At 38.4% G+C, this 27,159-nt stretch overlaps 2 protein-coding genes across 11 annotated transcripts in view; both read right to left on the bottom strand.

Annotated features, from left to right (window-relative positions):
- The window catches only part of col27a1a (collagen, type XXVII, alpha 1a), an 80,324-nt gene extending 66,075 nt beyond the window's left edge, over positions 1-14,249 (bottom strand). Inside the window, exons 1-4 of the mRNA XM_032570861.1 lie at positions 13,832-14,249; positions 9,232-9,302; positions 3,685-5,183; positions 265-318 (exon numbers count right to left, since the gene is read on the bottom strand). Of these exons, the coding sequence (XP_032426752.1) occupies positions 265-318; positions 3,685-5,183; positions 9,232-9,302; positions 13,832-13,884 (1,677 nt within the window). The 5' untranslated portion in view covers positions 13,885-14,249. The remainder of the gene's footprint in view (positions 1-264; positions 319-3,684; positions 5,184-9,231; positions 9,303-13,831) is intronic.
- LOC116725013 (neurogenic locus notch homolog protein 1-like) overlaps positions 1-27,159 on the bottom strand; it is a 247,010-nt gene that overhangs the window by 105,389 nt on the left and 114,462 nt on the right. The gene's annotated exons all lie outside the window — the stretch shown is intronic.

Raw genomic sequence — 27,159 nt, 5'->3', positions numbered from 1 at the left:
CCTGTTTATGCTCAAGGGTGGGAGGTCAGCACTCACAGCCTTGTGCTGAACATGGTCAATCCGCCTGCATAGGAGAACTTTGTCTGCAAGCATGCAAAAGAGCTTGCGTGCATCAGCTGCTCAATGAGAGGGATTTAAAATGATGTGGGATCTAGCTGCTTCAGCACAGACATACAGCCTTTGCTATTATAATAAGCTATGCAAGAATGTGTCAAGGAACGACACATAGAATATGTCTAGATGTGTTTGGTCAGCCAGACTTACCCGCGGACCCCTCTTGCCTGGCAGGCCTGGTTTCCCTGAAGTTCCTGGCCGTCCCTGGAGAGAGGATTTTCAATCAGTGCTCCATGCTGACATACCAAACAAACAGTCTCTTTAGCACCCCTGTAGTCTTCTACAGTCATATTTGTCAAATCCATCAGCTCAGGTTTTTTGAGGGGTTGCACGTTAAATGGTTCTGCTATGTGTCAAAAAAAGTGATCCTCTTTCCCTCTGAAGTAATTCAATCTCCGGGTGATAAGAGTTAAAACGTATTTATCAAAACCGTCAGAGCCCATGCGGCAGGAAACTGTAGAAAGACTAGAAATAACAGGTCATTTCCTGCGCCACTCAATGCCTCTGTGTGTCTCTTCCAGGCTTCTGCTCATTCGTTTTCTTTTAATTAGAAAAGAGGGACAGGAGGAAGGAAAACAGAGCAGTGGCAGCTGCTTTGGCTGACATAAGGCCTGTGGATCTTATGATTAATATTTCATATACTGTAGATGCTCTGCATTTAAAAGATATCCTCAATTTATCTTCATCACATAAATTAAAATAACAAGTTTCCTCATTTTAGTGTCAGACATTCAACATTTAAATATAAGGAAAAACAACTTCATTTTTACATCTCCTGAAATACTTAACACTCACAACTATACTGTATGTTCTGAAATGTAAATTTATGTTCACATCAATTTCATCTTCAACTGATTTTATACCTCTTAAAAATATAACTAGGGTTGCACCCAATGCAGTTTTCAAGCTAATCACTGTTATAAGACGATTGGCGATCTGCTGATTCCTATTTTATCCAATTTTGTTTTTAATTGACACTGTGTTGTAAGGTCAAAACACACCATCAGTGCAACTGCTCCAATACAAATATAGCGACAAAGTTGCTAAGTTGCCAACGGTGGGGGTGACTTTTGTTTAATTGCACACATGCAGATGTGACCTGGTGGGCAGGTTAGTCAGTCAGTAATCAATCAGCGAAAGGAGACAGTGGCTAGTTTTCAGTCCTTTGTGGGGGTAGATAAGATTGCTGGATAACATCAGCTTCAAATTAATCCAGTGAAAGCACTTGTGGTATGTGCATAAAACACACCTTTCCACAGACTTTGTCTCTTTCAGTCCTTCATCTCCATCACTAGGGACAAGACTAAAGAACTGGCAGAGACTACTGAAGATGAGATAGTAAAGCTAAAGCAAAGCAATGAAAAAATAGGAAAAGACCATCAATTGGTCTGGAACATTTGGAAAGATCTTATATTATGGGGTGCAGATGATCATGAAAAAAGTGAGGGATCAGCCCACAACCATTTACCTTGGAGAAACTTATCCAAGATCTCAAGATATCCACGACTGGATTGTAATCTTGCAAACCTCATATGTAAGTCAGTTTTACGTTTGCCAGCAAACATTCAAACTACTGGTTTTAAATCCTTACTGTCCTTCATGTTTCCCTGCCAGAGAAGGCTTGGAAATAAGAAATGTGCAATCAAAATCAAGCTTTTTTTTGGCATCAACACTACTCACTCTGTTGGGAGGAAGAGAAATGCTGAATATGAAGAACATCATTTTCACAGTTACGTATTTAAATGGAAATATTATGCTTTGGCTTTCCTTTTTTTTTCTCAATAAGGGTACAGGATGACTTTAATGCATCCTGTAGTCGAAGGAGCCATATAACATAAAATCATGGAGGATACTATTCTATCCTCAGCCAGAACACAGAAAGTGGGTTGTGGAAGGGTATTCCAAAAAGAAAATGAGTCAAAACACCCTGCCAAAGAGACACCACATTAAGTACTAGGAGGGGTCTAGCCAGTCTCATGACCTCAATGTAATAGAAAATTTGAGGAGAGACCTGAAATTTCAAGTTGCCAAGTGGCAGCGAAGAAACCTAAAAGATTTAAAGAGTTTCTGTACAAACGAGTGGGCCAAAATCCTTCTTGAGATTTTGAGCAAATCTGGAGACCACAAGAAATGTGTAACTACTGTGACTGCCAACAAAGGTTTTATGAAGTCTTAGGACATGTTTTGTTGGAAATCAAATACTAACCAAGGTAAATTCAGATCAGCTTCAATATAATTCATATTATTGGTTGATATTCTTCCTCTCCACAATAAAATGAAACAGCCATAAAACCAAAAATTGTACAAAAGCAAACTGGGCCTAAATGTTTATTTAAAGCACTCTTTGCTGTAAGATTTAGTCAAATTAAGTTCTCTTGATTGCAAGAGTATTTAAGCTCTAGTTGTTTAAATGTCCCTAAAAGCTGGCAGACGACTGAAAAATGAAATCAATTGCCACATAACCAAATTCAATTTAAACACATGGCCAGTACATTAGCTTAACAATCTCACTTCCAGCAAATGTCAACTTATGTGCCATATGAAATAGACTCAGCTGCACAACTAAGGTTACGGGAAATATTTTCAAAGCAGTAGTAAAACCTGTCACATTAGTCAGAATTTGAGAAAGTGGTTTAAAGAAGATTTATTTGAAGAAATTACCTTTGCTTTGCTAAATTAAGCAGACAACAGTAACTTGTTGTAGCCAACATAGTGTAAATTTTCTTTTCTAATATTTACTTAACATAAGATACACTGGTAATTCCCTCTAATCTGTCTATCCCACAACTTATGCCCTGTTTGGAGTACATTGCATCAACAATACGAAAACCACAGATTACTTATAAAAGCTAAAAAATAAACAAAAATAAATAGTAGTATGCACACATTAATGGTTAAGAAGTAGTTTCAGTGTATCTGCAAAAAACAGAGACCTGGAAGTAAGACATTACTTAAGCTGAGTGGTCAGCTGTAATGCAGACAGATTCTGAAGCTGAGTGTGAACTGACCTCTTGAAAGGGTTAAGCTGGGTTTCAGCTTCAGGCGACACACTGAAGGCCTGACCTAACCTTGTGCGTGTATTGAGAAACTCAGTGTTTGCCGACTGCTTTGACCTTCAACCTCGATCTGAAAGGGGCTTAGTGTGACCTTGACTAGCCTTCTCTAACAGAGGAATCTGGTCAAGAGATGGCAAAGCGTGAAACGCAGCACGTCACAACCATCCTGGATGGTTCAATGAACAAATGAAGGAGAACGTACGGAAGTAAATTAGAAACTCTTGAACTGTTTAAGACAACAGAAAATGTATTTAGAAGATTTTCTATTTAAAGTGTTAGTGTTTGACTTAAATGGCATCTGTAAAAGGTTTTGACACAAGTTTTGACAAAATACAGAACCGACTGGCTTGACTCTAGTGTGACATTTTGTTTTTTGTTGTTTTTTTTGTTTTTTTCTACTTTTATGAAAGGCCACCCAGAACCAGCAAAAGCGAACATAAATGGGATGTCCTTCTCAGTTTAATTGACCTTTTTATGGTACTACTTCAAATTAAGGGTGAACAGATGTTCTTACCGGTGGGCCAGGATCTCCTTTCTCTCCCTTTGGTCCTGTCAGCATTGAGAACTGTGTTGGTGGCACCTCCCAGCTCAGGAAACCATCAGTGGCAGGTGGCGTTACTGTGTGGTCTGTAGGCTTGGTAGGTCGAGGAGTGACTGAAGCCTTGGTAGTTTTGGGTTTTTTTGTTGGCTTGGTAGCTTGTTTAGAAATTGGTTTTGGGAGCTTAGCAGTTGTAGTTTTGGGGACTGTTGATTTTGAGGACTTTGCTTTGGATAGTGTTGGTTTAGAGGGGGTAACTTTGACATAATTTGATTTGGAATTGGGCAAAGGAGCTTTGGATGGAAAAAACTTAGACTTGGGGAGTATTTTCTTGGGTGTTGTGGGCTGTGGATGGTTCAGGACTCTAGCTTGGTCTTGTAAAACAGTGTCAATTTTGGTTTTGGGGGATTTGGTGGCTGGAGTGGTAAATTTCTTCTTGTCTGTTCTTGTTATAGTCTCTTTTGGGTTGCTTTGTTGAGTAGGCTTTGGTGGTGGTGTGGGCTTAGCAGTTTTGTGATCTGAAGCTTTCAAGTTTGGGGTTGGAGATTTTGCATGCGGCGCTGGTGTCCTGAGTGGTGCTGTTACAGTTTCAGTCTTGGTTATGGAAGAAGGGACGACCAAACCCAATTGGGATGTGGTTGGCATCACAGTTACTAGCAGGGGAGCGGGTGTGGTTGTCTGATTTAGCTTTTTTTTATGGGTTGGGGCCACATACCTGACAGCTGAGGCAGCAGCGGCGACATTCCTGGCAAGGCTCAACTTTGTGGTCTTCCTTGCGGTGTCTGAACCACCATGTTTAGGGACAGCAGGAGTAGCTGAAATGTTTGTTACTCTTGGTAGAATAGGCAGTAAAGGAGAAAGGTTAGGCCTGTAAGTGTCAGCTTCCCTGCATTGTTTCTTAATGTATTTGCAGTAGTTGTGAGCTGCCTGTGCAGAAGGGACCAGATCAAACTGGCAAATTGCTCCTTCAAAGTATCCTGATGCTTGGTGCTGGCTTGACTTCCCCAGCAAGAAGGAGCCCTGGAGTTCTGGAGCCAGTCCCTCCTCACTGTCCCACCCAAAGTCTGCCTGGACACTCTGCTCTCCGCAGGAGGCATATAGAGTCACTGTCTTTCCATTAATTCCCAGTGCCAACTGGTGCCACTGGCCATCATGGGGCTCATAGGGCAGTGTCACTGAGGTGTTCAGTCCTGTGTGTAAGACAAGACTACCTGGTACAAGCTGCAAACCAAGAAGGAGCTTCTTGTTGCTTGAAAGCAGAGTGAAGAGGAAAGCACTGTTTACACGATGTGAGCGTACACTCAGGACCAGTGCCAACTTGGGCCAGATGGCCGCTGGAAGAACTGAGTGCAATGGAGCCTCAATATGCGCCCTCTGGTTGAGGATGATCCCTGCTCTGAATGGAATGACCCCTTCTGGCACAGAACGTGACGGCTTCTGTCCTTTAAGCCCCAACTTTTGGAGGATATCAACATCTGGGAAGAAAAGAGAATGCAGTGTTAGTCATGCATGCCTGTTGCTATGTACTCCATTTGTTATCTGAACAGCACGCCAAGTTTTAATGTTTAGAACGAAGAATACATTAGCGTTCTGTGTAAACCTTTTTAGATCATTATCTTTGAGATTTTGCTTTAAATAGATTGTGTTACATTACAATTTTGTTAGGATACAATGAACACAATGGTATGGAATGGCACCAAAACATGAAGGCTGCAGAAGAGCAATCAAGTTTACAACAGTTTTATAGTCTAATAAAAGATTTCTCCTACCTTGTGTTTTGCTATTAACTTTGCAAGGATATTTACATTATTTACATTTCTACATCTACAGAAAGAACTCCTACCCACTTCAAAGTGTATTAATACAAATAGATTTTGAATAATGTACTAAGGTTGATCATCTTTGATAAGGTATGAAGGGCTAAACAAAATCCTTCACACAGCACAGTATAGATTTATCTTATGTTGCAGTAACTCAGTCTCACACTAAAACATTTAGAAAACCCATTCTTTAATTTGAATAGACTAATTCAGTGTGCAATATAACAAATGTTGCATTTTTTAAATAAATCAAAATTATCTTTTACATTTTCATTACGTATCCATGGCTTTCTGTTTCTCCGAGTCCTAAGCAAAATTTGACACAAAGGGTTTTTTTTCTCAGTCACTCTTCAGAATGGGAAAGACCATAGAACATTTACATTTTCGATCACAAAAATGTGATTCACAAAAAAGGAAATAGCTTTTAAAAAATGACTCACTAAAATTTTATTAATATCACCAAAAATTATTAAAAACACCTAAAACGTGAACGAAAGCTTTTCCTTCCACATCTTATCATCTATTTTTTTTGGTGTCAATACTTGTGGAGTGTGCTATATATAGTCAACCTACTAGAATATGAAATAACTTTACAGATGCATCTTATTAACAAAACAAAGCATAAGCATGTAAACATATCACACACGAGCTACTTTGTAAGACGCTTTCAGCTTAACACGGCAGGGTAGTGAGACTATTTTGATTATTTTACCTATTGTCTTGGTCACTGAATGAGCAGTTTCAGCAATATTCCTCAAAACAAAGTTGTTTTTTTCTCAGTCTTATTCCATAAGCCACTTGTGATGTCTTAAACGGCTTTAAGTGTGGCCACAACAGTAACATGTTTCCTGCTTTAATGGTCTGCAAATTGTCAAAGGAGCAGCCTGACATAAAATGTGATGCAATGTCTGTAAGTGTTGGCTCTAATTTTAAACTATGTTGCCCACAGCATACATGGCTTGAATTACGCCTTATGTAATTTAAATTAACTAGCCGGTTATTTGAAATTCAGCTGCTGTGAAGCTAAATAAAAAAATAATAATCTGCAAATGTAGATGTTGAGACTAAACCAACATCTTTCTGAACTTTGCATGCATGTCTAGGAATGCAACTGCATCCTAAAGGGGCTTAAATCTTTCTTTTTTAGTCTTAATAGTCAGCACATTTTGCCACAAGTGAAAGAGAACTACTAAATATTAAGGTACTCAGTGAAATTGGCTGCAGATTCAAATGAAGAAGTATGTAAAATAAATTTCCAAAAAGCGAGCTATAATGTGTCATTACAAAGGAGTACAAAATAAAATTTTGTTTGGTTTTATTTGAACACTTACATCTATCCCATAACCTGGAGGATTGTGCAATAATTTTCCATATTTTAAATTTTTTAGTGAAGCAAAGAGAGACAGCTCTGTAACTCTGAGCTGTTCTAAGGAATTTGCTATAAATGTGCCAGTGTTATTTACAGTTCTGTAAGAGAAATAAGAATAGACTAGAGTCAATACTATCAGTTCAAAGCTTTAAACAATAGATTTTTGCCACAAAACCTCTGAATGATCCATCTGTATTAATTAAAGTGTAATATCTATAAATACTCTGTGTATTTTGCACACAGCAGCTTACTTGCAGAACTGAATATGTTACATTTAAAGTTCAATATCAAATGATTATCTTTGGAAAGCCTGATATATTCTTTTCACACATTAAATTATCCCAGTTGGATTGTTGGATGTGAACACAGGATGATTTGACTTGCTTTAACCAAAATAATTTAAGGTCATTGACTGAGAGTGTGTTTTCTTCAGATATTTAGAACTGAGCACACTATCTCCCTCCCTGGAGCCAGAATACAGTCTGCAGCTTTTTATACAGCTTTAACTCAGTCAGCATTCAGTCTCAAAGTAGCCCCAGCTTTCATCTTCCCAATGACCTGTGACCCACAGGATCCGCACTATCTTTATTGTCCTCAGGGTAACTCAGCCTGTTTAATGGGGACATGCACTTAGAAGAGGGATGAGTTGCCTTAATGTGCAATGTTCCGGAAAAGCATTGCTCATAAAATCTTTGTCTACAATAAAAACATTTGGAAAAATGATTATGTTCAGACTTTTGAATTGCACAGTAGTAGACAACTGCTGAAAGTTATAATGCAGTGTGCTTTTATTTTGTGGAGAGAATAGACCTAAGATAGGGAACAGTTGCTTTGGTGCAAAAAGAGTTTTTGAATTTATGAGTTAAAGAAAAATCTTTCCAAATAAAGGTTTAAGATGTCTTCACAGTCTGGTTTTCTAAAGCTTTTCTTGCCTCAAAACATAAGGACTTCATAAAATAGAACTAAGGAATACACTGAGTGTATTGTATACTCATCCTCAGTAAATTTTCCTCTCTGTGTGGTCTCTTTGGCAGCAAGGGACAGCAGGACTTGGCAGTAAAGCAGGGCATGCATTACATGTAATGTACATACTAATGTTTCCAAAGTCTTTATTTAACAAATTATGCTATTACAGGGACATAGTGTACATTAACCCAGTGGTTTTAGAGCATAGCATATGTGTTTGAACGTCAGTGTGTCAAGCACATGGCGAGAGCTCATAGCATTGCTCTGTGCCAACTCACTAATGTAGCACAAATAAAAAAACCAAGGGTCTACACTTTGTAATTTTATCCGCTGTAGAGAATGAAGTCATTTATTCTCACTCGAGATTTCCCCTCAGCTGCCCTTGAGCACTGTAGTGTGAGCAGTTATGATTATTCTCATTCTTCATATTCTCATATTTTTCTTTCAGCTACTAAAGCTGAAAAGTCAATAAAAGATGCTTTTCCTAAAGGTTGCAATCTATCTCAGTCAGAATATATCCGTAGAAACAACAACCGGGCTGCACACCGTGAATTAAAAACATCTTAGGAAAAACATATAAAGCAAAAGGCATAATTTTTCCTCAATTAAAAAAAAAAATCTTTACAAAAAAAACCATAAAAAAATTCTTAAAGACATTTTTTACTTATAGATCTATGAATTAAGAATTAACAAAAAGGCTAAGTCTTACATAATATAGTTATAGTGGCTGGGTGATGATTTACTGGAGTAAACCTAGAACTCCTTCAGCAAGGAAAACCACCAAAAAGTAAATGGACCTGTTATTAACAGTGTTGGTTCCTGGCAAGAAAATCATAGGTTCAAATCTCAAAAAACTTTGCATCTTTTCACAGTGCTTGCATGGTTTCTTTCCAGGTACTGTGGCTTCCTCCAAATGTCTTAAATGATGCATGTTAGGTCAATGAACCACTTTAAATTACCCTTAGGTGTAGGTGTGAGTGTGAATGGTTGTTTGCCCTCTAAAACAATGGTGGAGTGACCTGTCCAGGGCGTAGCTACCCCACCTCTTGCCCTCTTGACTGCTGGAGTTATGTAGCTCATAAATGTGAAGTGAAACACAAGGTTTTTTATAGTTAAAATGTTCTAATCCCATTTCTTCCTTAAATTTGCTTCCTTTATCGATTTGAACTACGATTATCATAGCAACAGTTGCCCCAAATTCACAAAGAAATCTTGTTACGGCTTTGAACTCTCCACGGCTTTACTGAACAGGCAAAGGATAACTACAAAATCACCTCAATCTTGCATATTTTTCCTTTTGCCTTAACCTTTTTGAACATACAAAGAAAAGGAAGATGTGAAATGAATGGAGATGAATAATAGTCTTACCTTCAGAGTGTACTTGTGTAAGTCCCAGGTAACAAGTACAATATAAAACTGTACAGAGCAATAGGGCTCTCCTGATAAAAGAAAGAAGAATAGCGTCAGAAAAAGGAAACAGTTACAGTATGTGGAGTCAGAGACTTTCTTTCATTTTTATTTGATTAAAAACATGCAGTTTCAAATCCTTCATTAAAGATAGTTTTAGGTTTGATAATGCGGAAACATGCAATTGCAATCCAGTTAAAATATTATGAATTTCTTAATAATCTTGCATCTTCTTTTTCATCACCGCAATATTTCAACAATTTTCTCTGAGCTGTAGCATCTTTGTCACTGATATTTATATGAGGTGTGGGCACCAATATTCTCAAAAATTATTACATCAATATCAATCAGTATTGCTCACATTGCAATGTTGATTGTCATTTCATATATTGTGCAGCTCTAATTGGCATTCGAAATGTGAATTCATAATAAAACTACTAGGATTATTCAAGTTCCCAGTTGGAAATGCAACCAGAATGTTTCCAGGATTGAAATTTTGACCAGGGGATTCCCAACCCCCCACCCCAAAAGTCCAGATTATCAAATACATCAAGCAGAGTAAAAGCTGCAGGTATAAACTATGTATCAGCATCTCTGACAGCTTCCCACAATTAGAACACATCAATGGAATTAAAAATGACATCAATCCAATCTTAAATGTGTTCCAGTCCTAGGCTCGTAAACCAGTGGAGTTTCCTAAGCGATATACTTAGAGAACAGCCTAACTATAATTAGAATTACATCATCAAACACTGAGTCAGCATAGCCATTTAGACTTATTGTTGGAAGCGCAAAGAAACTTCTTAATTCAGCTTTCAGTAAGTTTTGGATGCAAGGGATCGTCCTCAGACTTGCTATCTTTAGGAGTCACTTTTAGACTTTTCTCTTCAGACAACATCTTTCACACACACACACACATCTGAAAGCCTCTAAAATGACTAACCTTGCTTTGCACTTCTGTAACTATTCAATTTCATTCAAAGTTAGTAGCTAATATTTAGACCAAGATCTTCAAAGCGGCCGTCACACAATTACATTGCCATGTGTGCAGGTGCATTAAAAAAAAAAGCTTGAGAGGAAATGAAGGAGATTTTGTGGATCGTGAAATCGTGTCACATCTTTTAGGTGTGTGTGTCAATTTTCATGTTCCCCTTATCAGAATTTTACATATATATGTTGGGATTATCAACTTCTGCTAAATCAGGATAGGGTAGATTACTCCTTTCTTGACATCAATGGCTCGTGTTACCTACTGTATGTTCTCCATCTTTAGCGATTAAAGGACTACCTGTGAGTTATACTAAACTGCTCGAAAATAAACAAAGCAGTTAGCAGTAATAATCAATGCCAGTCGTTTCATAAGTTTCAGTTTCTCTATCCAGTATTCAATAAGATAAGGTGAGGTCAAGTAAGATTATCATTGGTTCATTCCCGTGTTATTTGAACAATAGTTGTATCAAGGAGTATTCTGTAGCAGTGTGAAAGTCTCTAGTGAAAATACTATTTTTCACTTTAAAGGAATAGTGCATTTGGCAATCAATAGAATATTTACAAAGAACACTTCTCTGTTGTCATACTAATACAACTACCGTCAGTTCAAGAAGCTGTGTTACTCGGAAACCCGGTTTACAGCACAAATTCAGATATTATCCTGAGATTAATGTTAACATCAAACTAAAACAGAATCTTTAACAAAAACAACTGTCAGCAACTGAGTTTCCATGGGAGTAACAACGGGAAGCAGGATTCTGCAAAAGCACTTAGAGCTCCTCTTTGAAATCCCCCCCAAACACAAACACACACAGGGCCGCAGGTTGTGGGTTTTGGAGGCAAAAATGCAACCGTACACTTATCCAATAACTCTATTTTCCCAAACCAATATGCATTCACACATGGAGCTAAACAAAAATATCTCTCTCAGCAGTTTCTACAGGGCCAGGTGTGCAGCAGAACCTAAAGACTGGCCCATGTTAGTTTTGAGAGCTCAACAGGAGGACCAAGCTCTAGTGACAGGCAGGGGAGCCACTGTTTACCGCTGGGAGTCATCCAGACACACATGGTCACACACACATTGGAGGAGGAAATGTGTATAGCAGCTGTGCCCAGAGGGCCACAGAGTAGCAGACAACCAGGGTTCCAAATACAGAAATGTGGGAAAGAAAGTAATGGAGGTCGCTGTCTTAAAATGTATTTACCTGCACTACCTCTGACAAAGAGGTGTCTCTGTGTTTACAGGAGTCAACAATTAGTCTAAGCACTGACGAGCATCAGAATCCTCTTCAGACCTGGATAATTATAATCAGAGTATGTGTGCAACATGTACAGTTGTGGTGTCTGCGTCTTCTGCTCTTCCAGCCCCTAGATGCTAATAAAGATTCATCACAACCATCCCCACACACAGCTGGCTGTGGTTTTCACAGGATGTGTGTGGGGGTGTGTGTGCTTGTGTCTAGGTGTGTGTGTTATCTCCATGACTCCAAGATAATTACAGTCTAATTTTGTCTTGTCAACTGAGAAACCCATCCTCTGAAATCGAGTCACGAATGCACAGGTTGTTGTTCAGTAAAAACAGCTCTCGCTTTATTCCTCGGGCCATTTGCATCTGTGGAAACTGGAACAAGTTTACCCAGGAAGCAGCATTGTTTTCCTTGGCTTCTGCTTGTTCAAAATTCTTAGTAGCTTGTTTAGGTTTCTATTAGCGTGCTTTAGAAGTGCCTGTGACAGGTAGGGATTTTCCTTTTGTACAGCAATTTAAGTTTTTTTTTTTTTTGAAATGAGGCAAAGATTGGAAAGGCTAACATCAGTACATTCAGACTAGTGTGGTTTTACTGCTGCAACCATGAGCAATGACATGACTCGCATTGGAAATTCTACCGTAAGCTGAGTGGACAAAATGCAAGATGGATGAGTAATGGCTCCTATGATGTTATCCAGTAAAACAGACAATGATTTTTATGCTATTTGAAACTTCTCTTTCGGAAGCAGACCTAGCTGATGAAACTTAATTATTACATACATATTCCTTTTGTGTTTTTATAGTATCCAAGTGATATATGTAATTTTAACAGTGACTAATAAAGCTTACATTCCTGGTGGACACTAAGTCTGCAATGGTTTTACTGTTACTGTCTTGAAACCTGCACTGTTTTTCTGCAGACATCAGTTGAAGGTTGGTTTGTTGCATAAGGGAGGTGCAGTCGGGTGGATTGAGTGGAGGCGGGAGTGTACAGGTTAGACACAGAAAGCCCAGTGTATGGTTTCCATTTCTGTTCATGTGTTTAGACTACTGACTGATTCCATGCAAAGGTTTCCCAAAGGAGATCCTTTCGCACACGCACACACAAGTACACACACGCAGCGGAAAATTCCTATAAATGACTAGACACTAATGACTCTAATGTGAAGGACACTCACACCTCCCTCATCAGGTCTGTCTGTGCTCACTTGTTGACTAATTTCAGTAATGACCTAATTCAGTCCTGAAAATGATGGATAAATACCTGCAGACCTAAAGGCTAGGAAATTCATTGTAAATTAGACCTGAATTTGATTTTGCAGTTAATTCTCAGGGCTAAAATTGAGTTAACCCCCCCCAAAAACAATTACCTGTACAAAAGCTATTAGATAGAAAGAGCGACACCTTGTGGACGCCTACTGAAAAACAACACAGGTAGATTGCTTTTATTGCGCAATTACATCTGCAGTAAGAAAGGGCAAAACATTTGTGGATGAAGCTCAACAACTTGTTCTGATGATTGAACTGTGATCATCTTTTTGTTTTATTAAAAAACATAAACGTGGTTACATCCCTGGAGATAATTAAAAAATAATAATAACTTAGAGCAAATACCGTGAGAAGAGAAGCATGCATGTCCTAAATATTGAATGAATGAATGAATGAATGAATGAATGAATGAAACTTTCATTCATAGCTAGAACCAGTCTATCTGTGGACATTTGCAGCCTATTTCCCATCACAATTTCAACACTAAGTCCAGGTTAAATGAGCACTAAGGTTAGTTTTAATGGTATTTTCTTTAAAGCACTAATGCATTATTGGCAGTGCGTAAAAGTGGCCGCTTGGAATAGCCGGGAAAGTGGAAAATACTCGACGGCGCAGAGGATGCTGATGAGCCACTCATTACATTTGATAGGTCCTAATAATTGCCCCTCTTTACCCCCCTGTGTTGTCAGATGAATCAGTTTAGCTAATCTTGCATGAAAGACTGAACCATTTACATTTTTCAACATTAAAAACAACAACAACAAAAAAATAAACATGTAAACGTGAAACGTAAGAATTATACAAGTATTGCGTAACTTCCATGTTTTATTTTAATAATGACTTAGATTAACTAATTCCTGCTGCAACACTAAATGCATCACGTTGATATGTGCTATGAAAATGTCTGATTAATATTCAGAACCTCCTTTGACCCCATCCGGACGTCAATCCTGGACCAAAGCAAACCGGTATCACAGGTAAGCACATCCGTGTGTCTGAACGGATCCCACAAAAGCATCAAACACACATACACACACAAAAAAAAATCTTACTTACTTTGTATCTAGATGAGAGGTTCTGCAATCTCTCCTTCGGGTGCCTAAATTCATTTGTATTCATTTGTCCTGCCAGTCAAAAACCTGATCCGTTAATCACAGCGTGACTCCTTTGCGAGGGGGGCAGAAAACACCGGCCGCCGTTTCACGCATTTGACAATCTTGAGATGAAGTTCCAGACATAAAAAGTCATGCTGAGCTGCCTGTCAAGCTCGACATAGAATCCTCCTGGTTGTCTTGTTTGACAAGAGAGAGTTTCCAGGTTGCGATCGTCTGGCGATATTCCCTTGTGGCTCATTCATTTATGCCGATCCAGATTGAGGGACGCTGCGGCCGGTGAGGAAAGCTGCGTGGGTTCTTCTCAGCGGGGTTACGGAGTCAGAAGCGCTGGGCTCATCGCTTTCCTTTTTAAATAGATTTTCTGAGGGTAAAAACGATGGCAAACGAACCGCGCAGCCAGGTGTCAAGTTACAAGCCCAGCGGTTGGAGGAAGCAACTACACGCCTCTTTCTCCAGGGGGTGGCCACATGGATTCTGTCCCAAAAACTCTGGTTAACCATATGAACGAACCACGGTGACAAAGTTGGGCTGGATGGGCACCGAGTGAGGACGTGCTTCCAGGGCGCACAAAGAGGGTCTATCCGTAGCTACACATGAGGCTGTCAAACTGTGATGCCACTGGTGGTCAGCTTGTGTTTGAAATATTGGGTTATTTTATTAATTAAAGTCTAGAAATAAAACTTATATACAGATTTGTTCCGCTTAGAAGAACACAGTGCTGTGAAGACATATTTTCTCCCCTTAGAGGCCGCTTTATTTTTATTTGTTTTAATTGAATGCTAAACATAAAACTCCTGGTACTACTGTTAAGTCATTAACGTTTTTTTTTGTTTGGTTTTTATGACCACACCTAATTACAGCCAGACTTGGTGAGTCAAGAAATCATTAAAAAATATATATTTATCAACATGCCTCAATCCAAATTACTTTAAAAAATAGACGAGAATCAGAACACGTTGACATCCATTGCCCTGGAAAGGCCATTTCTAAAGTCTTGGGATTCCAGAGAACCACAGTGAGTACCATTATCCACAAATGGAGAAAACAAGACATAGTGGTGAACCTCCCTAGGAGTGGCCAGCCAGCCAAAAGAGCATGTCAACCACTCATCTGGGAGGTCACAAAAGAACAAAGAGCATCTAAAGCCCCAGAGGCCTTACTTATGATAAATGTGTGTGACTCAGCAGTGAGAAAGATACCAGACAAAAATGGCATTAATTGGATTACCAAGATCATATTCATCGTGGACTACAAATAAACATAAGCACTTGTCTGTTAGACGTTTGGTTTACACTGTTATGTATTTGAGCTTCTTGCATTTAGAGTTGTACTCTTTAGTCTTCTGTTTCTAGGTATCTGTTTTATTTTCCCTGCTTTCATGATCACCTCTCTGCTAAAAGTTAATGAGCTAGTCCATTAACTTGCTGCTGCTTAACTTTGTTGTCTGTTGGTCTAAGTTTTCTTATTTTATTTCCCTCCCTGTCACCTTTTTTTGGTCTTTGGACTCTGGACTTTTTATAGGAAGATTCAGCTTCACTTATCAAACATCCTTATTGCATCCACCATCACATTCCATATCTGCATTTGATCCACCACACTATAGCATGACAATTGCACATGTGCTTTTAAAACATTACCTTGATATTTCCCAATATTTGGGGGGTGGGGTCTGCAGTCTGCGGACTGATGAGACAAAAGACACACTTTTTGGACAATGTGTGTGTTAATCACTTAAAAACCACAACTAAAACTCTAAAAATATTTCTGAAAATATGCATTTTTGTAAATAGTCAAGGGACAGCAGATGCAAATTAGTTTATGCTATAATCTGGTACAGCGCATCAGATCATGACATTTATGTTTGAGTTGTACATTGTCCCTTTTTAAATGAAGTTTATCATTAATATCAAAAAGAGATTCATGTCAAAGATGGTGGTGGCATTGTCAGTGTCTGGGGCTAGTTTGCTTCCTCAGACTTGCAATAATTGATAGAATCCCAAAAAGTGCAGAGAGAATCTGTTGGATTATGCTCCAGAACAATGGGTCATTGCATATGGCTAATGCTAGATACCTGTTGTTGCTGCCAGTCTTGGTACAACTATGTTTAAGGGGCAGGTTGATGTGGATAGCCTTTTTCCCTTTAATACATTCATTTGAATGTGCACATGCACACCCAGTGGCAAATACTCCTTCAATAAACTGTATATTTCAAGCATATATTTCTGCAAATTTTTACTGAATACAGAAAAGTTGACCTACTGAAAACTGTTCATGTACTCATTTCCCTCTTAACACTAGACAGTATTAGACTCTCCACAGGAACTGCTCGAACACTTTAGGTCAGTTTTGCTGGCCACTCAAACACAGGGACACCATGAGTGAATAATATGACTTTCCAAACCATCACTGACTGTGGAAGTTTCCCTCTCGACCTTCCAGAAAGTCAGCTGCTGTGTCTCTCCACTTTTCCTTTTAAGACTCCAGGATTTCCAAATGAAATGCAAAATTTGCCTTCATCTTTATCCTTACCCCAGTTAAGAGATTTCTGATGTAGTTTCTGATTCAGGAGGAGATGAGTACATCATGAACACATGATGTACTCTGACTCCCATCCACATCATATAAATCTCCCCCAAAGTTTTGAATGACTATTGCTTCGCAACCCTCTCAGGTTAAATGTGTATCTTTTTTTCATAAAACTTTCAGAATAGTTTTTATTCAGCACATGGAAAAGTTGAGCGACTTTGGGTTAGTTGAGCTCAAATGACAAAAACTTGTAAAGGAGATATTAAAAAATTTCATACTTAACAATTAGGAAATGCGTCTACAAAAATATTAAAATAAGGAAAACTGTACCAATTTACAGCTAGGCAAATAGCCTATTTTCAGCTGTTTAATAGGCTATTTGCTAAAATTAGTTGTAGCAAATATATTTGTACCTATTTATATAAGTATTGAATATAACAAAAAATTTAAAATATCAATATTTCAATAACATAATGAGTTTACCTTTTTGTGAAACTTGATCAAATGGCATTTTTAAGAAACATATATTTGATTGGGCTCCATTAAATCACAATTTTAATATTCTTCAAAGTAAGCCCAAATAAAGATCTACTTAGACGGTAATTTAATCAAAGAGATTAAATTGGGATGACGCCTAGAAAGGGAGGAATTAAAGTTTAACTCTGACTAAATGTTAGCACTCCGAGTCTATTATTACAGCAAAGACCCAGATGAAGGGTGTATTCTCCAAAATTAGTGGATAAATAGCAAAGAAGGCGACACGTACGTATGTCCTGCTTACTTTTTGAGCTGACTGGCTGCAGGCATTTTGAACTGAAAGGTTGTCTTTAGTCACACAGTGAAGGTAAGGCTGACAGGCTGTCTCAGTGTTGGTGATCTTCACTCGCTTTGACCTCAGGCTGATGGCCAGCCGGCCACAAGGGTGGGTGATAATGGACACAAGTCATTAACATTTAGTTTACAGGCCTTCACACACACACACACACACACGCTGGGCCTTGTGTTTCAGTACTGGGTGCCACCTGACCCTCCCATGCTCTTCCAATGAGCCACTCTGCCTCCATCTTCAAAATTACAAACTCTGTGCTTGCTAGTGCGCTCACTGCCACCCCTTAAAGCAGCTTAATTATGGTCATTGGCACCAAGTATGAAAGCTCCCTTTATCCCCCCCACGCTCCCGAAATAGGTCCTCATCGAAGCTCACAGGCAGCCCAGATCAAACGCTCCCCATAGGGAAGGGGTCATTACTGGTACGCAGGGCGGACACAACCCAATGGGTGCTGGGCCACGCCTTGAGCCCAAATTGCAGCCTGGGCCTGGTGAGGACACAAGCCTCTTCTTTGATGAATGACAAGGGTAACAGCAACACAGCCTGTTTGGATACCACTATTTACAGTCGACTATGTGCTGTACATACAGATAAACATCCAATAAAGTGTTTTGCGGATTTGAAGCAAAGAAAACTAGACGCTGGGCTTGGTCGAGTGTTCACAAGTTTCTCATGGTTTATATTTATCTAAATGCTGGTGCTGTTTTAAATAAGTACCGTGCCTAGCTCAGAGGTTGAGCGGATGTCTCCTAGTTGGGAAGTAGTCAGGTCCATCCTTAGGCCTAATCTGAGAGGAAGTATCAGATCTGTCGGTGTATGAGTGAAAATAGAAACTAATGCATATCTACAGTTATATATCATAGAAAGTGTGCATGGATATGAGGTGGGCGGATTGATCCAAAATATCGATACCAAATCGGTATCAGTATCGGATTGATACTTTGTTGTTATAATTGTCGGACTGTTCCCTCTTGAAATTTTGTTTTATTTTTGTATTGTAGTTTCTCAACTCTACTGCAAAAAATTTGTTGTGATTTGCTCTCAAATGATAATTTTTTGCATTTGGTTTATTTATAAAAAAAAAAAATCGCACAATTAAAATATTCGATAGACACCTATAAACTTTGTCCAAAAGTTGTCCTAGATTTGAACAAAATAATTTACAGGAAAAACCACAAAACCCCCCCAGTAAGGTCAAACTTAGTAAAAGTCAGAAGTTTGATGATATATCAAACTTAAGTAACAAATATCAGTGTTAGTATTGGTATTGCTACTTGGTATCGGATCAGTACCAAAATATGCATTATTGCATATCTCTAGTCTAGGCTTTGCAAAGAATGCTGAAAGAATGATTTTTGTATGTTATATATATATATATATATATATATATATATATATATATATATTACACATATAACACATATAAGACAGGTGTGCAGTGGATGAAAATGATGGTTGCTTTTAACTAGAAGAAGAATTACTTTATTCATCCCAGCAGGGAAATTATTTCACAGTTACAGCACACGACAGGAGCTGCGTCTGCAGGCAGCCAGCTGAGCCGGCGCCATTTTTGAAGGAGGACATGCGGCAAAGGTCCTTGGGACCGGGAGTCGAACCCGCGACATCCGCGGGTCTAAGGCCTCCAAATGTGGGGCGTGCTAACCCCCTGCGCCACCACAGCACGCCCCAACTATGGTTTATTAAAAAAAATATAGAAGGTGTTCTATGTATTTGTTTAGCTATCTTTACATCAACTCTGAGGATGCTTCCCTAACCTGCTGAAGAACAGAATCCCCACAGTTGATTCTGCCACCACCATGTTTCTTTGTAGGGATGGTGTGTTCAAGGTCAGGGAAAGGGTCAGTTTGCATAAAATGCAAACCGATCTCCAGGTCTTTTTTCGATCAATCAATCAATCAATCAATCAATCAATCAATCAATTACAAAACTCCCAGAAAACTTTAACAAGACTGAAAATATGAAAGACACGTCATTTTAATATAGCTTTTTCTACTTGGGTATAGAAAGTACGCTAAATTACATACTGTATGTATTAAGTCATATTATCTTTGTTCACATACTTATCTTTAACCGACTTATTTTAAATCCAATTGCATAAAAAAATAACATAATGCCACCCAACAAATAAACATCATGTAAATACAGCCCCCTCTGTGTACATGAATTTCCATGGTAGGCATTTGCAGAGGTTACCAAGGTGGCGGCACGAACCCAGACAGTGCTGTCTCTCTCAGCTTCACGGAGCACAAGAAGACTGTTCATACAAGGAATGAGTGTGAAACTGACAGTGTGGAAAGCACGCAGACGTGTGTGTATGTGTGTGGAGTGTCTCAGTGGTTTGTATTTTTCCCTTTACAGGTGGTTCAGTCCATTTGCTTGTGTTCCTGTTTTTTTCTCCTTCCTGTGGATGGTTTGATGACACACTGTGGTGTGGAAAATGGTCAAACACACGAATACTCACAGTCACACCAAGCTGCAGCGACTTATCCTATATCTACTTCTCTTTTCTTTACTGTTTAAGCTTTCATAACATTCCTTACACTAACTTTTGTCTACATAATTCGCTCACAGCTTCTGTCTCCCTCATTATGTTTATCTTTCTTCCTTTTGCTAGCATTTCTTCAACAAAGCATTCCCACTGTTGGCATGATGAAGAAGATAGCCACCCCGAAAATCCTTGCCACAACCAAAATGAGCATGTTGACCTCTCATAATAACACCAGAATAACCTACAGGGGGGAGGAAAGCTCTTTTGGGGGTAGGCTTGGAGACCGGACCAGCCTGGACTGTCAGCACTGCGCACAACAACAATTGCTGAAGTGTGAAATATGTTCCCGTACAGTGTTGTTTTTCTTAATTTGTATTCTGCAGTGTTGCAATCTTCCAACTTTTTGGCAGAATATGTTGCAAGAAACTAAGATGAGCAGCATTGTAGGTGATATGCTGCCAGCTTTATGTTCTTTCTTGTGTGGAGGTGAGGGAGTCTTCATAAAAGGGACGGCTGCTCAATGCAGGATAATGTAAACTTGTTGAGCAACATTTAAATTTGATCTCTGTCAATCCACATCTGCATGTTAACAGAAGGAGAAAATCTGACATAAAATGACTGCATACATACATTAACTTTTACATCAATTTTGACAGTCTAGGGCAGGGGTCTCAAACTCCAGGCCTCGAGGGCCGCAGTCCTGCAGTTTTTAGATGTGCCACAGGTACAAAACACTGGAATGAAATGACTTAATTACCTCCTCCTTGTGTAGATCAGTTCTCCAGAGCCTTAATTACCTAATTATTCTGTTCAGGTGTGGTGCAGCAAAGGCACATCTAAAAGTTGCAGGACTGCGGCCCTCGAGGACTGGAGTTTGAGACCCCTGGTCTAGAGGAATGTAACTAGCTGCATTGTTCAAATAAGCAAACAAACCATTTTGATTACTTATTTAACAAAATGCTTTATGTATGCAAATCGAACCAGTTAAATGTAACATTTTGTAGTTTTAAAAATTGAAAAGCTGAAACGTTAAATCCACACAGAATAGTGAAGCAGACACTTTGAGATGTGGTGCATTCAATTTCTGTCAGTTACTTCCAGGTTTTCCTACCCTGACTGTCCATCCTTTGACTCCCTTAAAGAAAGAATACATAGCAGTGATGTGTTTTATGGTTTATTTAAAGTGAGAGAAAAGGGGAGACACAGTGTGGTGAGGCAGTTTTATCTCAGCTGAAAAATAATTTGGCTTACTGAAGGTGAGAACATACTAGAAGATTTTTTTCTTCGTTGGGCAAAGTTTGAACCAGTCTGCACTAGTTGGGGCCAGTTGGCATTGGAACAACAATCTGTTAGTTTGTGAGAGGAACATACCAAACCCATCCTCAATCACCTTTATTTGAATTTTTAAAAGTCAAATCTGGATGTAGTCGACCAGTGTGGACTGATTACTGACTCAGCTGTAAAACTTGCTGCCAACAGCCAATGAAAAGAAAGGAGTGAAGTGCAAGAGGGGGATGTAAAATGGATTAGGCCAGTTTTTTATCTTGATGTATCTTTGCCAAAGTCTCACAAATGTTTATCTTAAAAAATAAAATAAAATCTGAAATATTAACAAGTGTATTCATGTCATGTTAAAGAAAGGACTGAAAAGCCCGGATAATAATGTCATGTGTACTTCTTTGTCCTCTTCTTCTACTGCACAAAGTTTTATTGGCTGTTGGCAAGCAACAAATTGGTGCATTACTGCAACCAACTGGTATGTTTTTTATAATTGCCTTGTTGCCGAAATGTGGTATACAAATAAACTTGATTTGACTTGACCTAAACCAGGTGTCTGCAACCTGCGGTTCCTCAAGTGGATCTTTGGACCTTCCAAAACGATTCTAGAAATGATGAAGAACCAGGTAGATATTATAGTAAACACAGGTTTTGGAAGTTCTTTATGAAAAAAAAAAATCGCATTAAATTTTCATTATATAGTAATACTAAAAGTACCAGTAATATTTGTTTAGAGCCATGCTTCTTGTCATTTGTTTAAAAACTGTGGTCTTTTTTTCTTTACATAATTTTCCATACATATCAACATCCTAGAAAAATCCACCGCCTTTTGGCAAAAGTAAAATTTTTCTTTATTTTAAAACTTAAAATAGAAACAAAAAAAATGATGGTTCCTAGAAAAGGACACAAATTTCCTATAGCAGATGTCAGAAGTTGTCATTTCCAAAAAACCACACAAAATATGTGACTCTAAAAAAGTTTTATTTAGCTAAACAGAGGGCGAAACTGCTGCCTTAAACTATCACCCTTGCCAGAGTTTACATGAAAGTCTCATGCTTTAATTGGTGAAAGCTAAATTAAATTATGTAGTCTGGTATCTCTCATCAGAATGCGATCCCCAGTCTTTACAAGGTTAAAACGGTGTGCTAGTTAATGCTTTAAGGCTTCTTTAAAATCAGAAAACCTGTTTCTTTTGTGTGGCGTGTTCCCAGTTAAAGAAATTCACAATCTATTGACAAGTTATTGGTTCTGACATCCCACAAGGTTGTTTGACATAGGTTTGAACTCCAGCATACAGTATAAACACATTTAAATGGTTTACTCTAAAATTTAACTCCTGAAGCTGCTCCTCCCTCTATTAACAGGACACACTATGACTGTGTTCAACAAAAAAAGTCTGTTTTAGTTCATAGGTAACCTTCTGTGGAGTCTATTGTATAATTTTCACTTCATCTGCTGACAAAATGTACATTTATTTTACAGTTTTTCTAATGCACTCATCATATGTCAAACAGAGCCAGAATTCATTCTTATTCTGAACTTAAGGCTCTATATTCAATTTGCTCTGGGCCACTGGGGACCAGGGTAGTTGAAACAGCAGAGCCCAGTGAAACCTGCTCTCCCTGGCATAAAATCAGTGTCCAGATTCCAGTGATGCCTTCTGTAAAAGGACTTCATTATGCTCTCAGAATATGAACTACACAAATATTTGGCTTGGTCATTATGATGCTCTGTCCACACCCCCATGGTTCTCTAGGTCCTACACCAGGTCCAGTGTTTCTGCATCGCAGAAACCGCCACAAAATGCCTCCATTACGTCCTCGGGAGTCAAATGAGAAAAACAAAACAAAAGAAAGACAACAATTTATTATTTGTTACAGCAAAATCAACAACAATAAAGTAGGTTTTGTTTGAGGATTTAAATCTATCTTTATTATTTCTGAGTAAAAATGTTATGACAATGTGCTCTCTCCTTCCTGTCTGTGCAAGCAAATATTTTTATTTTCATAGCTTCACAGGACACTGTATCTTGTATTTTTGCAAATTATATATTTTTTCCACGTGCAGCTGCCTAACGTTAAGCAGGTCTGTCCTTTGCCATCAAAACAGTTATGATGTCTAATGATATGGCAGGAGATCAAGGGATCTCCTGCCAATGGATGGGTTTCTTCAAATACCATCAAACCTGGAGATTTTGTAAATTGAATATACCCAAAGATGTATAGCCAAAGGCTTTCTACATAGACCTGAGTTATCACTCTTTTTATTGTAATGTGCAAAATACATTGTTTTTCACCTTCCAAAAATATGAGCACATTTTAAATGTCAATATGGTTCTAATAGTTTGTTTTTATTTCTGTGTCCTAATGTATTGGGTTCTTTTTACTGAACAGATCCATGTCATGTTGTCATTTTGTGTGAACATTCAGAAGAACTGATCTTAATCTGGAAGCACCTTGTCTTCTGAATGAATCTTCGCTGTGACAGTATTACTTTCAGCTGAGGAGCCGTGGAGTTATTATCTGACTTACTGAGCCGTGGAGACTGCAGGAAATTGTGAGACTTTGCTATAGGCCAAGTGATGGGTTTTTTGACCTAGTGTCCTGTCACTGAAATTACATTTTTTTCTTTTGACATTAGTCATAACTATGAGCAAGACACAAGTGGGTTATGCTTCTTATTTAAGAGACTTTCTTGGAGCCTTACATTCTTACTCAGCAAAATGTGGCTTACTGAGGCTCACTTAACTCTGAAGGGCTGGGCTTACAAAATCTCATATTATCATAATAAAGCTACATGCATAAATCTACTTTTTTTTATTTGGCAGAAACGTGGCTTAACTTAGCTATTTTCAATTCCTCTGTATTTATTTATAAATCATTAATATGGAGTAGGGAGCTAAAAGGAAATAAAGCTTTGAACATGTTTAGAATTTATCCATCTGAATGAAAGCCTCCAGGCAAAGAGCTGGTTAAGTTGTATTTGCAGCAAAGTTATCGAAGGCGTATCAACTGGCTTGGTCTAGAGCTTATTTTAAACACTTTCATGCCATCCACCTCCACCAGTGCTTTTGCAAAAGACTGACAATGCAACATGTATCCCACTATGTAAGGCACTGCAAAGGTTGACCTAAAGATTGGAATTTTGATGATCAAATGCAGCTATGACCTAGACAAAATCAGACTCAAATGAACATAATTTTAGAATTATGAAGAGCAGTAGATCAAAATAGATTCTGTAAGATGTGCAGCATTTGTGCAAAACAAGGGTATTAAAAAAAAAAACAGACCATAATGAAGAACAGTTCAGTTCTGTGTTAATCATCCTTTGATAGGATGATTTGTAAAAGACAAATTTTCCGTCTTACACAACTGCATTGGGTTATATAACTGGAAAAAGATGCAAAGTTTTATAAATATAAATCTGTAAAACTCTCTATTTACCTAACTATGTATGCCAGCCATAATGCTCCTAAAAGGACATTTTTTAAGGCTAGAGTGACAGTTTTAGCTTATATTGTTTGAAAAGGTAAAATTTGGGGCATGGACACGACTGATCTACTGCTGTGCTCTAATCCACTACAGCATTGCTATTGGATGAGTACTACCCAAGCATGACTGATATGAAGTTAAGCTCAAATCACAGTAAACACCATAAATAAAAATGACCCAGTAGTGGTCAGGGCTGTAATACTATAAAGAACAATAGCAAACAGTTTGTTTGCCAAGAACTACTTGTGCATCCACACAGCAAGTTTTTCATGACAAAGCATTCTGCTGAGTTAGAAAATTATACCTTTTTCTTCTTTGGAGCCCGGCCTCTCTTAAACAAAAAAGTGCACCACCATACATGGATGAACATGTAGCGTATTTAAAAGCAGAGCACGGGTTCCTACAACCACAAAACCTTCTCTTTCCCAAAACAGCCTTTCCGATGGAAATACGCCAAATGGATTGGTGCCCAACACTAAACATTCAACCTGTTTGTGACTAATTTCATTCACAGTTTAGATTATGACAAGACTGAAATTGCTTCTCTAAGAGAAGAAAAACAAGTCTAAACAGAAGGACGAGCCCACAACAGAGTCCATGCCACAACGTTGACAGATAGCTCGAGTGTACTCAGCAATTGAACCACCAAAGTGATGCTAAGGGAGATGTTGGTTGTGGGGAAGGCCGACAATTTTTGGGGCAAGAAAATGAAATGTTTCTCAAGAGAGTTTACATGTAACACGTCCTCTGCCAGTACTAAACATCCCCTTAAACCTGTAGCGTTGCTTAACTTCATAACCTCTAACTTAACTTTAGTTCTACAATATAATTTAATAGTTACTTGTAGTAGTTTATTTGTACTTAAGTGTTTTTACATCCCTTTCAGCCCTTACATGTGTACTAATAGCTTGGAGTCAGAAAACATGGTTTAAGAAAACTACAGTTAAAAAGGGCAATATTACATATTTTTTAGGCACATAATGCCATTTTATAGCAAAATAAAGCAACTATATTACCTTCAGTTGTTACAAACATGACTTTAAAAAAACCCCTTCTGTAGGGTTAACCCTAACCCTACCCCTAACCCTAATATGACGTTTTTTATAATTGTTTTATTTCAGGTACATTTTCTGTTCTACTTATTCTACAAAGGTTCACATTTAGGAAATGTATTATAACAAAACTCTAATTCATTACTGTTATGTAATTGTTATCGCTGCCTTGATTCACCAACGAGTTTTGGGAATCTAAATTTCTACTGAGTGAATTTAGGATCAGCAAATCAGCAGGATCAATTTTCATCCCGTCTCGCTGCTCTTTCATTGTAATTTCTGTGACCCTGCCTCTACCTCACGTCTCTAAGGTTCCACAGGAGGAAGCCAAATTTAGAGGCGAGGAGTGGAAAACCTGTCCTTTCTTTAAGGCAACCAAAATTCTCTCTGCTAAAGCCCCAGGGTTACACAATAAACATTTCATTTCCTCTGGCAAGTATTTCCTCTGGGTAGGCTTACATGATGTAAAAATGCAGAAATGGCCAATGCAAAATCCTTGTCATTCACATTTTGGGGGGGAGGCAAGAGTCTTTCTTGGACCTTAAAGCCTAAATCTATTAATGAAGATTTGATTCATATTGCAAAAAGGATATAAATGCTTTATTGTGAATAGATCATGCAAAGAAAGAATGTTTTATTCAAAGAAGGAGTCAACAAAGAGTAACTTTGGAGGAAATAAGGAATATATCTGGCTGAATCCAGACCAACACTCTTGCTTTGGGACATGTTTTTATTTTATGAATAAATGCACAGTCAGTTCAAACAGATGTGTTTAGAAAAACAATGGAACAAAGCAGATGTGATAACATGCCTTCCAACCAACTGATTGGGATGTAGATGTCTAATGGTTGTGATGAAGCTTGCTGTGCGTGGAGAAAAGATAAACCTTTCCAGGATCGTCTGTCCAGTTTCAGTTCTTTTATATTTTGGGCGTAGAAATGGGTCGGCTTAATTAAATAGCTCCTCACCATGTAGTTGGTTCTTGATGTTTGAAAATGAACACACTTTTGACTTTTATATCAGCATGTGTTTTTTTTTTGTCTTTTCCAGTTTCAGAAAGGCTTAAAAAATTGGCTTCTGTGTCATGTCATATTTATACTTCAAGGACACAGGAAATCAAATCAAAGCATGCAAAATACATAGGCTCGCCAGAGGCATAAACCCATTATCATCAATAACGCTTTAATAAAGCAGGTCATTAATTGACGGTGTTCTTTTTCTCTGGCTAGACAAGCACAGAGCCTCTCTCAGTGCCAGACTGCCAATTACTCTAACAGACTGTTACATCCAACATATGCTAACATATTGGAGCCAAAAATAAATACGGCTAAAGTAGGTTTTCTGCAGGAGGATGTAGTCTATTCATGTGTGAAACACACTAATCTTCCATGTCGCTCTTAAATTGTCATCCATTCCGGTGAACAGTTGCAGGATGAAAGGAGGAAAATGGGATAATCTAACTGTATGTTTATTTTTCTGAAGAAATGGGCACCCGTTCCTGTTCACACCCCTTTGTTCATTCTAATCAAAACTCTTTGCACTTGCTTTCTAATCCACGTTCAGAGTTTGATTGCTGACTTAAGT

The sequence above is a fragment of the Xiphophorus hellerii genome, chromosome 8 (assembly GCF_003331165.1).
Source record: "Xiphophorus hellerii strain 12219 chromosome 8, Xiphophorus_hellerii-4.1, whole genome shotgun sequence".
NCBI classification, from domain to species: Eukaryota; Metazoa; Chordata; class Actinopteri; order Cyprinodontiformes; family Poeciliidae; genus Xiphophorus; species Xiphophorus hellerii.
Note: the sequence above shows the minus strand (reverse complement) of the source record. Positions and strands in the feature narration are given on the sequence as shown.